This window comes from Cokeromyces recurvatus (genome assembly GCF_025118155.1).
Source record: "Cokeromyces recurvatus strain NRRL 2243 chromosome Unknown BX663scaffold_10, whole genome shotgun sequence".
In the NCBI taxonomy this organism is placed as follows: domain Eukaryota; kingdom Fungi; phylum Mucoromycota; class Mucoromycetes; order Mucorales; family Mucoraceae; genus Cokeromyces; species Cokeromyces recurvatus.
Genome location: NW_026251396.1, coordinates 207,608 through 222,974, shown reverse-complemented (window position 1 = coordinate 222,974; position 15,367 = coordinate 207,608). Strand labels below are relative to the sequence as shown.

General features: G+C 31.1%; 4 protein-coding genes across 4 annotated transcripts; 1 reads left to right on the top strand and 3 right to left on the bottom strand.

The window, feature by feature from the left end:
* Positions 1 to 606: 606 nt before the first annotated feature.
* BX663DRAFT_32256 (uncharacterized protein) lies at positions 607 to 3,122 on the top strand. Its single transcript, XM_051522100.1, has 7 exons — positions 607 to 817; positions 919 to 1,308; positions 1,413 to 1,429; positions 1,501 to 1,560; positions 1,619 to 1,621; positions 1,682 to 2,625; positions 2,718 to 3,122. Exons 1-7 carry the CDS (start codon positions 682 to 684, stop codon positions 2,767 to 2,769), a joined length of 1,602 nt encoding a protein of 533 aa, XP_051383489.1. The 5' UTR covers positions 607 to 681; the 3' UTR covers positions 2,770 to 3,122.
* A 992-nt stretch (positions 3,123 to 4,114) lies between these two features.
* BX663DRAFT_453029 (WD40-repeat-containing domain protein) lies at positions 4,115 to 6,129 on the bottom strand. Its single transcript, XM_051523797.1, has 5 exons — positions 6,096 to 6,129; positions 5,881 to 6,033; positions 5,560 to 5,776; positions 5,363 to 5,497; positions 4,115 to 5,301 (listed from the first exon to the last, which is right to left on the bottom strand). Exons 1-5 carry the CDS (start codon positions 6,106 to 6,108, stop codon positions 4,314 to 4,316), a joined length of 1,506 nt encoding a protein of 501 aa, XP_051383488.1. The 5' UTR covers positions 6,109 to 6,129; the 3' UTR covers positions 4,115 to 4,313.
* Positions 6,130 to 8,597: 2,468 nt separating this feature from the next.
* On the bottom strand, positions 8,598 to 9,717 carry BX663DRAFT_542445 (uncharacterized protein). The gene is made up of 3 exons (XM_051530816.1): positions 9,472 to 9,717; positions 9,200 to 9,379; positions 8,598 to 9,099 (listed from the first exon to the last, which is right to left on the bottom strand). The coding sequence occupies exons 1-3, from the start codon at positions 9,653 to 9,655 to the stop codon at positions 8,849 to 8,851; spliced, it is 615 nt and encodes a 204-aa protein (XP_051383487.1). The 5' UTR covers positions 9,656 to 9,717; the 3' UTR covers positions 8,598 to 8,848.
* Positions 9,718 to 11,632: 1,915 nt separating this feature from the next.
* BX663DRAFT_506682 (pyruvate dehydrogenase complex dihydrolipoamide acetyltransferase) lies at positions 11,633 to 14,097 on the bottom strand. Its single transcript, XM_051527226.1, has 9 exons — positions 13,901 to 14,097; positions 13,709 to 13,785; positions 13,564 to 13,609; positions 13,320 to 13,497; positions 13,039 to 13,225; positions 12,948 to 12,976; positions 12,793 to 12,886; positions 12,375 to 12,720; positions 11,633 to 12,312 (listed from the first exon to the last, which is right to left on the bottom strand). The coding sequence occupies exons 1-9, from the start codon at positions 14,020 to 14,022 to the stop codon at positions 11,880 to 11,882; spliced, it is 1,512 nt and encodes a 503-aa protein (XP_051383486.1). The 5' UTR covers positions 14,023 to 14,097; the 3' UTR covers positions 11,633 to 11,879.
* Between the last annotated feature and the right edge of the window lie 1,270 nt (positions 14,098 to 15,367).

Genomic DNA, 15,367 nt, shown 5'->3' with positions numbered 1-15,367 from the left:
TAAACCTTTTCATCTCTACAGATGTAAAAAAATATAAGTCTCGGGTAAATCATAAAGCTTTAACATATTGTCAATAATCAAATATTATATTAACTCACACAAACTCTACTATCTTCATAAATGATGTAGATTTATATTATACAAATCAGTTTAAAATAAACAGAATCATCTTCTAAGAGCCTCAAAAGAATTTATATTTTACTAAATCCTTATTTGATAGAATTGATAAATGAATGATTTATAGGAATAGGTAAAAAAAAAAAAAAAAAAAAAAAAAAAAAAAAAAAAATAGGCTAAATAATTGAACATAGCATATATTTATCATCTGTAGTACGATTTAACTTAATAAAAAGCTTATGGCATTTGTATACACAATCTGTATGCCATCAATTGATTCTAAGGGACAATATCAATTAATTTTTAAATTTTATTAAACTTAAATTCTTAAGCGCATGAGATCACTAGTGGTTTGTATTGCTCAAATACACATATTTTTTTTTTTTACAAGATTCATTTTCTTTCTGTGTGGCAATAGAATAAAAATATCCATATAAAATTACCCAATAAGAATTTTGTGCTTTTTTCTTTTGTCTTTTTTTTTTTTTTTTTTTTTTTTTTTCTGGATTTTTAATCTAATTAACAATTTACGCGTTAGATTAAGGAAACATTTGTTCCTATACAATGTCATCAAGGGAAACGACGCCAACTATTACTGGTAGATTTACATCTCCAACTACTTCCAATGCGAATATAATTAAAAAATACCCCGGAACTCCAAAGAGTCCCTTATTAAATAATTCAAGCACTAATATGGGAGGTTAGTCTTACTGAAAGAAAAAAAAAAAAAAGAAACATGACATGTTATGCTCAATAAATATGTATATGTATATGTGTATTTAGTTAATCGTTCTTTACCAGCTCGTCAAAGACTACTCTCAAGTAAGATCTCAGCACCCCGTCCAATTAATTTACCAAGTTTAAGAAGAGAGCATGCAGCAGGTACTGACATCTCTAACACTGCTTCATCTGCTCCTTCACATGGTTGGGGTTCAACATCTAATTCTCCTTCAATCACACCTGAATCTAAGCAAGCTATTTCTCCTGAACAACATCCTTCTTCAATCCATGTAGATTCTTCTAAACCAGAAATAAGCGTAAAAAAATCGACAGATCATACATCATCACCTGTGTTAATTCCTCAACCTTCTTCTTCCACTAGTCGTGTTTGGGCAGTTCCTACAACACAAACTACAACACAAACATCTTCAAATGAATTTCCAACCGCTGCTGAGGCTGCTTCTGGAAAAAGTAAGTTTGATTTTCTTTTTTAAATATGTATAAATATAGATATTCACACACACACACACACATTTGGGTATATGCATTTAAATACTTACATCCTATTATTATAGATAAACTATCATTAAATGTATGCAGTTTAAATACATGGAGTGTATATATATATATATATATATTTAATTAATCATTATTTGTATATAGGACGATAAAGAATATTTAAAGTATGTTGCTTCTGATCCAAACCATACTTCTTGGGATGAGGTAAAAATAAATGTTAACTTTATGTACATATGACAATTAACGTATGTATATATAAAAGATGGTGAGTGAAGATTTAGATGATTTTAACGTAGATGTTATCGAATTTGATGACGGAACTAAGGTTCAGGTAGAAACGGATCCTGATCCAGTGACAACATCAACTGAACGACCTGTTTCACCTTCAGAAAGATTTACAGAGGATTACGATAGAAGTTATCCACCACAAAAGCATTATCATAATGAAAATTACAAACCAACTTATCGTCGTTCAGAGGATCATGGATATATAAACAATCGATATACTCATAATGATGGTAATTTTGATTATAAACGTCATAGTTCTACAGATGGTCAACGACAGCCGTATCCTAGTTGGCCAAGAAGAAATAGTACAGATAGAAGAACAAGTTATGATAAGCGATCAGAACTTTATCCGACTACTTTACTTCAACGACCTAGACGTTTATCAGATCAAACTTTCATATCAGACCGTGATGAACAGAATGCGCTTCAGATTATTCCACAACCATCTATTTCGTCTACTACTACAAACTCCGAAGAAATCACGGTAGCGCAAAAGACAGTCATGTTGACGGCTGCTGAACGAGCTAAAAAACGTAGAGATGAGCAGGAGGCTGAATATAAAGCTGCGGCTGAACGTGCACGACAAAAGGCGGCAGCATTAGCTGAACAACAAGCAAAAGAAAAATCACAAAAGGAAAAAGACGCACCGAACGAGGAGAAATTGAGACAAGAAGTATCGAAAGAGGAATCACCAAAAGAAGATATACCAAAAGAAGATAATAAACCATCTAATAATGTATTATCCCCCCAACTCCCTGATGTTAGTAAACCTTGGAATTTAGTTGCTGCTAAAAAGGGACCAGTGCCTGAAAAGAAAATGAGCACTTCACCTATTATTTCTCAAGATAGCAATAAAAAGAATTTAGATAATCAAGAAAAGGATACCAAAAAAAATAATACTGAAGATGCAAATGACGAGAAAGACACGACCACCAATTTATATGATAAAAATATGACAGAGGATGAAAAGAATTGGGAAGAGTACGTATCCAAAGTTAAAACAGATAAAAACTCAGTTAGTAGCACTATTACATCTAATGATTGGAATTCATTTGCTACCCGTTTACAAAAAGTGACTGCCGAAAAGAATGCGGTTGCTGCATCTGCCTTCCGAAAGCAAATTGAGCAGGAAGAAGAGCAAACAAAGAAGGAAGAAGCAGCAGTGGAAGTATTGGACTTTACCCAAAATGAAGAGTGGGGGGTCATTCCTGATCATATCTTGCATGGTCGAGCTCCTGATCGCAATGGATGGATACGTAACAATAACGAACAAAGAGGCCGTGGTCGTGGTAGAGTTAGAGATACTACCTCTACAGGCCGTGGTGGTCGTGGAAGGGGTCGTCAATCATCTTTTTCTGTAGGAAGAAGCAATGCAGATCATTGGCGTCAAACGGAGTCAACAGGCGAAAGCAATCAACTAGCTAGCAAACCTATAGTTGTGCTGGAAATTTTAAAGCACGAACAACAACAACCAGCAGCAGCAGCAGAAGAAGAAGAAGAAGAAGAAGAGAAAAAATTGGAAATTGTTGAAACAAAAGAAGATGCAATGCAATCAAAGAAAGCTAGATTACTTAAACTCCTTAAAGAATCTTCGTCGCCTATTTTTCCTGATTTTATTGAGAAGCAATTAGTTACCAAAAAGCCACATAATGTAAGTTTCATGTTTGAATTAGATGAACCAGAAGATACAAATACAATAGCCACAAATGAAGAACAAAAAGATATAGAAGGAATAAAGGATAATAATAATACAAGTATTATAGAGACTAATAACTTACTATCAACGCCATCTCAGCAAAACGACTTGCAGAAATCTAATATTCGACCTTCTTATAATCCTAATTTCCCTAACTTAGTTTATCAATATCCTACGCTTTCTTCAAAAAGAGATTATCATGATAAAGGTAAACTAAGCATACAAAAAAAATCCATTTCACTGATATAATTAGTTGTAAATATAGACGTACAACCTGAACAATGTATAGTGGGTATCTATCTTATGCCACAACAGCCTTACACTGCTTCTAAACAATTTATGGTAACCTGTCCGCATACAGGAACAAGTAAACAAACTCGATCCAAGTATTTACCAACCTTATCCTGGCATTATTCTGCTGAGGCACGACAACATGCAACACATGATTGGAATACGTTTGCAAAGAACCATGATTATAATAAATATAGCCATTCGTCCAACTATTCTAGAAATAGTAATTCTTATCGTAAACGTGGTAGTGGTACATCCAATCATCAATTGTGGAATAATCGTCACCCATCATCAAGTCGAGGAAGTAGGGAAAGTGGATATGAACGATATACAACAGAACATACGCCATCCACTGATACATTAGAGAAGTTAAAAGATTCTGTTATCTCTTAAAAAAAAATAAGATTGGTAATTACTGCTTCTATTGCTTTTAAAAGAAAAGAAAAAAAAAAGACCTCTTCTTCTCCCCTCATATATGTCTGCTATTATTTGTTCATATTTATTTATAAATATACAGTTGCATTCATAATAGCAATAAAAAAAAATCAATCATGTATATACAAACATATCATAGTATAAATATGCTTATATAATATTATATATGATGATAGAAAAAAATCAAAAAGAAAAGTACTACTAAATGATGAATACATACATACATCCATATATATTATTATTATTATTAATTTGCAGCACTATAGAAACGAATAGTACGATCTAAACTTGAGCTCATTAAACCTTGTGCAAGAGGTGACCAATGCAAACCAGTAATTTCAGATGTATTTTCATTAAAGGTTACAATATCTGAACCATCTTTAGCCTTCAAAACACGAATATCAGTACCACCAATAGCAAGGTATTGTCCATAGTTATCAAAGGCAAGAGAATTGATTTTACAACCTTCATCCAAAGTGAATGTCTTTGTATTTGCTAATTTACGGAGATCCCAAAGTTTAACGAGGTTATCCTCTGAAGCAGTAGCCAAAATATAACCGTTTTCTGAGAAGGCAATTGCATTCACCTTGCCAGTAAGCTCACCAAAAGTAGCAGCTACCTTTTGAGACTTAATATCCCAAATTTGAACAGCAGCATCTGATGTACCAAGACCAAGGATCATACCATCAGGATGGAAGGAAACAGAGGTATAGCTTGTTTCTCCTTCAGTATTATACACTTCGACAATAGGTTTGGCAGTTTCGAAATCATAAAAATTCCATTTGTTATCTAAACCTGCACTAACAAAATAATCTCGTGTAGGGTGTACATCAAGGCCAGTAACATCACTCTTATGAGCATTAATGTTATGACCAAGCTTATATCCTTTCTTTTCATCAGGGATCCAAAGACGAACATGCTTATCAGCACCAGCACTTAAACAGATATCATTTTCTTCTTCTAAGCCTCTGAATTTGACGGCAGTTACCTTCTTGGTATGACCAGCAAGATTAGCAACCACTTTATCCTCTGCCTTATTATATATTTGAACATGTTTATCATTACCACCTGTCAAAATAAAGTTGCCATTTTGACTAACATCCATTGCTGTAATACCAGGTGAACGAGATGAATGAAGAGAAGGAATTGTAGATGTTTGTGTGTATGTTTTAACAGAATCAATTGAAGCAAATTCAACAGGAGGCTTCTTCTTTGAACGACGATTTTGAGAAAGTCTAACAATAGATATATAAAAAAAAACTTAGTATTCATTTAATATGTATTCTGTTTACTTACTCCTCACTGGTCTTGGTCATTTTTTCAATTACTTCTTCAGGTAAACCATTAGCATCAACATCCATAGATTCTTCAGCAGCAGCAGCAGGTGTAGCTGCAGCAGTACCTAAATGAGCTTGAACATTAGCAAGTGCTCTAATAAAGAAAAAAAAACAGATGTTAGAAGTTAAATTTCTAATTCTATTGATCAAATTTACTCTCTAGCAGCATCGCGTTCTTTCTTTAAGCGAGCAATGACTCTTGTAGCTGCATCATTTTGATACAATGCATGAGATAATTCTTGACGTACTTGTTGGTATTGCTGCTTAAGGGTGAAAGATTCAAGCATAACACTGTCCCATTCATCCTGGAGAGCAGATAAAATTGATGGAACAGATGATAACTTAGGGGGACGAGGCTTGACAGTTTCAGGAGCTTTTTTTAAAAAAAAAAAAAAAAAAAAAAAAAAAAAAAAAAAAAAAAAAAGTAAGCATGGAAATTGTTACAATAAAAAATAAACACGTAGAATTATATCTTACTTGACTTAATTTCGAGTAAATCGTCAACTGTCATTTCTTCATTATTAATGGGATCTTTGCCATTTTCAGAAATATATTTTTCGATCAATCTCTTTTCAAACACATGTCCCGATTTTAAAGACACAACTGGTTGTTCAGGTGCCTCACCAGAAACTATACAAGTAATGAAATTATGTTAATATTTATCATTTTTAAAGTAAATAAAATAAACTTACTAGCACAAAACATGGTTATAATTTATGTAATGTGAAAAACAAAAAAAAAAAAAAAAAAAAAAAGACTTTTTTTTGAGTACACTTTTTTTCATCAACACGCGCACACAACAAAATACTTAAAAAAGATGACGAAATGAGTAGTGACTGCATACAGTTATAGACTTCTTATTTTAAGAGGTGTTTAAAATTTAATTCTAAAAAAAGTAGTAGTTATCATAAGCCATCAAAGTTTCCAAGTTGGTAATAAAAATTAAAATGCATAAAATAGAATAGACTTTCCATATCATAGTTAATTCCTACTTTATTATCCTTTGAAGACCTCTTTCAGCATTCTTCAAATTATATAGTACAAAGATATCCTTGTATAATTCCTTTTAAATGAATTAAATATTTTCTCTGATAAATAAATTCTGATAAGAAGACTCTTGTTTATAAAGAATAAAGTAATTAATGATAAATGATTTAAGACTTATGCTTGTATAATTACACTGATTATATTGTATGCTATTTCAAGAGTCATTAGTATAGTAATATTTTAGGTATAAACAGATATTTTTCAATATTTGGCCGATATTCCTGTTAGATGTATTTTTTATCCTTTATAAAGCAGGAAAAATACTAAATGTCTTATAAATTTGGATCAATTAATACTATGGCTAATCAACTGGCTTAATATAAATCAAGTCTAAAGATATGGAAAGAAAAAGGATACGTAGTAATAAGGGATATTATTAGACAATCAATTTATTCATAACTGTCAAAGATAACGTTGGATTCAAAAATATACAGGAAATGATTGATGTTCTTTGAAAAAGATTAGGAGTAAATAGTGTATATATTTCATAGTTTAGCAACTCTAGTAAACTAATTACTTCTCGTACTTTGAGTGTCAACAAAAAATATTATTTCGTCTTTGCATCAATGCAATAGTGATACTCAGAAAAAGTAAAGGCTGTGAAAATAATATTTTATATGAGGAATATACATTTCGTAAAAGATATACTCAAGTATGAAAAATGTCTATAAGAATCATTTACCTAACTTATGCGTATTTCAATACTAATCTGAATGATCTAAAGGAATTTTTAAGGTAAATTATAATGACCTTGTCATTACTTTGACAGTGTTAACGAGAAAATAGTTGCCGTAGGAATACTAAGCATACAATTATTGATAACTATGCAAGTAATCATCACTCCCGTATTAAACTCTATATTGCTAGAAGAAAAAAAATTAATTGCAAATGCATAATTGACAAATGCGCTGAATAAAAATCCTGAATTGTATAAGCTTAATTCAAAACTTATTAGTAAGCAAAAGGTTATGAAGCATACACTATTATCTATTAAGGCTTGCTTTACTTACCTCGTATGATTAAATTTTACAAGGTACAACTTGACATTTTCCTCAAGAAATTCTGTTAAAAAAAAACTCTATTATACGAATGTGATTCATACTTTATAAGCCTCATACTGATACTCAAGCGCTAAAATCATTAATTAATTCTTTTATACTAATGGAGTATTCAATAAATATACAACCAAGTTAATGATAGGTATTTAGTTTATTGTACTCAAAATATCTGAAATTATTTCGTTGAAATCCGGGAATTTAACTTCAAAAAAGTCCTTTGATCAGCTTTATACATTACCCAAGTGTTATAAATTCAGCAGTATTTAAAAGTCGTAGTTTACCTAGTTTTTTTTTTTTTTTTTTTTTTTTTTTTTTTTTTTTACACAAAGATGCTTGAATTTTTTTATTATTATTATAATCTTCAAAACCTCATACTGAACTTGTTTGTGAGTCAATTATTGTAAATCATTATAAATATCTTCATTTTTATTGTTGTTAAGATAATATCATATAATAAGCATTGCATTTTATAACCCTTAATAAAGCAGCATTTTATCTGCTGTCTCCAGACTTACAATCAACTTCAAATACGTGAAACCGCTTACTAAACTTCCAATACATTAACCAAAATATATGTTTCAATGTTATTCCTCAGCTTGCCCGTTGTCCAGTAGTTGGTAAATATTTTATCAAAATATTTTATTTTTATTTTTAATACAATCTATGCATAGACTTCTCAATTAGTTTCCTCCTGCTCACTCCCAATAGCTGTAGTGTTGCTTTACTCCTTTTTTTTATTTTTCTTTCGCCCTTTTTTTTTTTTATCTTTGATCCTGAAGAGATTTTTTTATTAGTTCAAGAAATCTCGGTATATTTAATGTCTTGTGCCTAACTGTGAGGTTTAGGTTTACTCGTAATAACTATCACAATACATATCCAATTAATTATTCGGTTTACACATTACTAATTTTTTTAAAAAAAAATGGTTGGATGTATATTTGAAGAAAATTTAATATCATAGCTCTATTATTATTACAAAAAATGAACCCCCCAAAAAAAAAACCATATTTATTAAATTATTCAGAAGAAACAATAAAAGCGATTAGCAAATGATAGACAACAGTCACTTCATTGTTTTACTTTCAAACATAAAGGATAATCATTAATAAAATTTTATTGAACAATGAACAGGACGTAATAATAGACAAGATTCTAAAATCAAAGATTATTTCTGAAAGAAAAAAAAAATTCTACACAAGGCTTCCAATTAAGAAATATTTTTTTCCATTAAAATAATAATAAAATCTTATACTTTTAAATTATACAAACAATTACAAATATTATTGCACGCTTAAGTTAGAAAAAAAAAGCCTCCCTCTTATACATCTAATTGCTAAAAATTACTGTTGTTTGACTATTTTAGGTTCAGTTTCCGGTAAATTGAGCACAGCTCTTAGTTGAGCATCTGGTTCTTCTTTGTGTGGTTTATCATCACCTACATAAACAGAAAGACCAGCCGACGCTAATAAAACAGCAATTGTAATAGCCTGTGCATACATACGGGCTTGAACAACCTTTTGCTGTGTAGAAAGATATTTATTTGAAAAGCTATAACCAAGTGCACCAGCCATAGAAACAGCCCATGAGAGACCTATTATTTTTTGTCATTATTACATAAATATTATCTATTATTTTCCTTCCTCTTTTTTTCCCCTCCCCTCCCCTTCCTTTTTTTTTTAATTCTAGTTTACCAATAAAAGACCAACGATTGTCATTTAAATAACGTAATGATTTATCAAAACTAGATAAGTTTGCTTCAGGTTCTCGTTTCTTTAACTGTTCAATCATAATTTCATCCGTATAACCCAATTGACGGTTTTCATATTCTGTAACTGCTCTATCAGAAGCAAATAAGAAACCTGCAGCCGTAGCTATCATAGAATATTTGTTAATAATCCTAGTCCTATTTCAGTTCACAATATATATATATATATATATATATATATATATATATATACTTTACTTGAAGCAGCCATGATAGACTGTATAGGTCTACTTAGAGATCTAAATTCGGGGGACTTACGAATGGTAAGAGCTGTAGCAGCCAAACCAAGCCCAAGACCAATAGCTGCACCTTTAAGACCACTTTGAATGAAAATTTTATCACTTGCCTTCTGTTGCTCGTGTGTTAATGATTTTCCTGACATATTTAACTAGTATAATGCTCTATAATAAATCTAAACTGAAAAAAAAGTAAAGAGTGAAAAAGGGATAAAATAATGTAAAAATAAAACAATAAATACCCTCTCCACACAAAAATACCCCCAGAAAATAAAAGACGATAATGGAAAGAAGTTTGCCCGGTCCGGCGGATTTAGCCTAGGAAAGTTTCTATTAAAAAAAAATGGTCTGTCTTTTTTTAAAAAAAATATAAAATTGGTGCATTGCATTACATTGCTAATATGATTAAATCCTATTTTATTTCCGTTTTTTTTTTTTTTTTTTTTTTTTTTTTTTTTTTTTTTTTTTGCAATCTTTAAACCTCTTAACAAAATATAGAATAAAGTTCCGAAGATGCTACAAGGGAACAGCTTTACAGCCCTCAATAATCCATGTTAAAGTTTCGGTTTCTTTTAAGGCATGATGCTTTATCTTGGACTTGACAACAGACCAAAATTGTTCAATAGGATTTAATTCTGGTAAATAAGGAGGAAGATAAACAGAAGTATCTATTCGCTTGATAATCAATGGATCAACAATCGAGAGGATATGTATAGGTGTATTATCCATAACAATTTGAAATCCCTTCATGTCTGGCTGGGAAGTTATCCATTGTATTGCATATTATGAAAACCTATAGTTCCTTTGGGAACGGATTACTTGTCCTCAGGTGCTTTACGTTTAGTTACACCAACTACTTTTCTTCTCTTTACATTTCCAGGCTCCCTCATAGCCACACTTACAACACCTAAAGAAGATATGGCTCTCCCCCCCCCTCATCACAGTGTGCGATATAGCTTTTGTTGAAAGTGTTTCGATACTCTACCCAGATAGCACGCTTTTCAAACTGAGCCGCACTATTTCTTACGATTAGTTGACGAGAGACTCTCTTTAAAATTTGTCTTTCATAAATTCTGCTACTCTAGACGTTTTTATTTCAAGCCCTAAGAAGCTCTTTGTCAAATTTTCAACAGTGTCTACGATGGTTGCTTTTGAATTTTCATAAAAAAAAAATAATCCTTTACATACTCCTTGTGACGATCATCTAACTTGCTTTTTAGGACGAGTTGACACAAGGTCTGCTTTCTTATGAAAGACGAAGCTGTCCAAGGTTTCTTTCTGCTGTTGCTTCTATATTTTTTTTTTGTGGAGTATGATAGTTGACGTTAGCAGACACGGCAGCTTCCTTGGGTTTCATTCATACCTTTCTAGTTTAAGAAGAAGAAATACACCTGTCGATCCTTGTTGTACTCAGTTTCTCTTTCTCTTTTGAGGCCCACTTCAGTCATGTTGATGTCAGGTTCCTTGACCAATTGTGACCCAAAATAAACATCGCTTTTGACCATCTTCCTAAAGTCTGTAATTATTATAAATGTATATGTATTCTTTTTTTTTTTTCACAGCTCATTATTAAGCTTGCAAATTGTAGAAAGAACAGTATTTTATCTGATCAACTTGATTCGGGAAAGTGACCAATTAAGAGTGGAAATACTGTACACATATATAGAGCGATTAAATAATAATCAAGTGGACATATAGCAACTGTATCGCCCATCAAATCATGAAAATAGAAAGGAAGTAAGAATATATAAAAAAAGAAAGAAAGAAAGAAACTTCTCGATGAGTAAGAAGAAAATGAATAATGATAATAATAATGATAGTAATAATAAAAAGAAAATACAAGCATTACTAGGAATATTAATTCTAGTAGAGGCAATATAATTGATTATAAAAAGATACCTCAAGTAATTTATGATCTGGTATCTTATTTTATATACATTTATAGCCTCTCCCTTTACTATATCATTTTAATACTTATATCCAGGACTTGTTCTATATAATAACAATTAAGACAAGATGATTAGTAAAGATATGTTGCTCTTTTTATTATAAGCCTTTTTTTTTCTTTCTTTCTTTCACATAACTCCCTGGACGATATTAGGCAATCGACTCTGAGGACAGTGTTTATTATCAGCTATGATTCCATAAATGGAGGGAAAGGTTTTACAAAATAGGGCAAATACTATAGACTCTTCAGTATATTAGAGCCTTATTGAATACTATATACATTTTTTTTTTAAAAAAAAAGTCTAAAATCAGAACCTCTCTTTCCTGTTTATTATTATTTCAGTACATAAACATAAACAAAAAACAGCAACATCATATAGTGTATATAAGTTATATTTTATTTTAGGTCCACTTCCTTATTATTTACAACAACATTTTGAGGGGGTTTTCCATAAAGCTCTTAAAGGATTGCAACCATGTGGCACCAACAGCACCATCAACAACACGATGATCAGCACTTAAGGTAACTTCCATAACATTACGAACAGAGAAACCAGTTTCAGATGTTTCATCAGGAACAACCTTTTGTTGTGCTCCGCCCACAGCCAAAATACAAGATTGAGGAGGATTGATGATGGCAGTAAAGTTATTGATACCATACATACCCAAATTAGAAATAGTGAAGGTACCTCCTTGATATTCTTGAGGTGCTAGCTTACCATCACGTGCACGCTTAGCTAAATCTCTGACTTGAGATGAAATGGTGGATAATCCCTTGCTTTCAGCTGATGTGACAATAGGTGTAATTAAACCAGAAGGTGTAGCAACTGCGACGCAAATATCAGCAGTATTATATCTACAAAGAATGAGTCAAGTAGATGAAATAAGAATAGATTTAAAAATATCTCAAGCACTTACTGTCTAATAAAATCGCCTTGCCATGCAGCATTCACTTCAGGAACAGACTTAAGAGCCAAAGCAGAGGCCTTGATAACAAAGTCATTCACTGAAAGCTTATATTTGCCTTCAGCTGACTTGTTGAGAACCTCACGTAACTTGTTGGTCTTATCCATATTAATTTCAACAGTCAAATAATAGTGAGGAACTTGTTGCTTAGATTCAGTTAAACGTTCGGCAATGATCTTTCTCATACTGGTTGTAGGAATATCTTTATAGGCTTCACCAGTAGCATTTTGTGGTGCATAGGCAGTAGGAATTTGTGCAGGGGCACTAGATGTAGCAACCTTGGAAGAAGCAGCAGAGGCTATAAACGAACAAACACGATATATTAATAAATACAGTTAACATATATATGTATATAATATTATAAAATTACCTTTATAATTTTCAACATCTTCCTTAGAGATAATACCTTGAGGTCCAGATCCCTTAACTTGAGAAATATCAATACTACGTTCATCAGCAAGTTTCTAATAATAATAATAATAAAATTAGTACTCATCCTTTCATATATTACTTATTTATACTTACTCTAGCAAGAGGACTAGCAAGAACACGACCTATATTATCCAATAAAAAAATTAACATTTTACACCCATTTATATATATGTATATACCTTACCATTATGAGAAGCAACAGGAGTAGATTCATTCTTGGAAGTATCATTTGAAGCAGCAGGTGCTTCGACTTTTTCTACTTTAGGTTTTTCAGAAGTAGCGGCGGCAGGTTCGTTACCTTGAATATCAGCAAGAGTAAAGTTTTCAAAAGCAGTAACACTTTCAGCATCATCAACAAAGATAGCGATAGGCTTTTTTTTTTTAAAAAAAAAAAAATTAGATCAAATTCATATTTGTATATATTTGTATACATATATTTTAAACATTAAATAAAATAAAATTTACCTGACCAACAGCAACATCCTTAGCACCTGTATCAACTAAAATCTTTGCAAGATAACCTTCATCTTGACATTCAAAATCCATTTGAGCCTTATCAGTTTCAATTTCTACAAGAACATCACCAGGTTGAATTTCATCACCAACCTTTTTTTGCCATACACCAATACCACCAGCGGTCATACTGTAATTTTAAATATAAGTTATACATTATTTTTTTTCTCTACTAAAGTTTTCTATATACACTTACGTAGGTGATAAGGCAGGCATAGCAACAACATTGTGACTAGGAAAAGCTATTATAAATTGTTAAAATTATGTATACATACATTTTTTTTTCGGGGAGAAAAAACTGGGGGAAAGACATCTAAAATTCTATTTTAAGGCAAACTTACAGGAAGAACTATAAAGTCTGATATCTTTAGTGGAAACTTGATTACCCAAAGCACGAAGGGCAATAAATCTAGGAGCACTATAGAATATGTAAAAATAATAATAATAATAAGCAAATGATAGATAACATGATAACCCATGTACAATGAATTCACAATTTAATCTCGGGGTAAATAACCATCCCCACAATTTACCTTGTTGAAGTGAAAGCGCGTGCTGAGACGTGCTTAATAAGGACGGGAGTCATTCTTTTAGTTGTAATACGTGTAGTAGAGACAAGGCCTCTCATAACTTGGCGTCTAATGGCAGCAGACATTATTTATAATTCAAATATAACAAATCACTAACAAAAGAAGAAAAAAAAAAGGAAAGAAAAGAAAAAAAAAACAAAGCTGGAAAACCCAGGAGAATTCGGTTAAACGACCCCAAAATTTACAGCCAAAAAGTTGTGACTCTTTTTACGGATCTTTACGTGTGCAGCATAGAGGTGGTTTGTACCTTAAGACAAAAAAAAAAACCTTTATATTTTTCCTAATTTGTTGATATGCCAGTAATTAATTCAAAGATAAATATACAAATGAATATTCATCTATTTTTATAAAACAATGTCAGATTATAAAATAATAAACTATAAACAAATAAATGACATTTGATCTAAAGAAGACTGCTTTTTAGACTTATTTCTTCTTTTACATATATAAAGAGATTATCATTTATTAATAGCGGAGGCTTATCGTTTACAAAAATTTATCTCCATCTATTCTCCCCAGTTTACCCCCAGCCTATATAGTGTTCGGGTTTTAAATATATTCAAGATAATGATACATATTTTTAGATAAAAAAAAATAAAAATAAGCCTACTACATCTTGGTAATATTCATTTGTCATTTATATATGAATAGTAATAATAGATAACTGTTCATATCCTGTTTAACCATGATGCTATTTAATAGGCTTAAAGGCTTGTATATACTTGATACTTTTCACAATGTAATATAAGATTGAAATACTAGCAGACTATTATTCAATTCGAATAAAGCGTTTTTTTTCTGGAGTAATAAGTATGGCCTTTACTCCTCTTGCCTACTTCCAAAAGATGATAGTATAAAAGCTATTTCAATATTGTTACCTAATTAGAAACATTACCATCTATATTTTTTTTTACATTTAGGATAAAATTTAATTCTCTCACAAAAATAGTGTATTATTTGGAAATTTTAAGAGTGTTTTAAAAGTACATAATAAACAATACAGACACTATATATTATAGTGCTTCAAATAAACATTAGATCATGGCATGATGATATCTTCGAGGAATTTGTATATTGACTAATACATTACACAATTGGATATTATTATATCAAATAAGACTATTAAAAAAGGGGGGTAAACTAACTAACTACTAGAATGTATTTAACGTGATTTTCTTTAATCCTTAATTTCGAATAACTGATAGACCTTTTAAAAAAACTGTTTAATATATATGATATTATAGATTTGAAGCTTATCTGTAACGACAGACTTATTAAGGTGTATTTAATCATATCATTCCTTTTATCAAATAAATACTCATTTAAAGCCATTCTAAAATATATCCATCCATGTGTAGTAAACATCATTAATTATTATAAAAATGACAGGTCTTTTAAAGTTCTCACAAA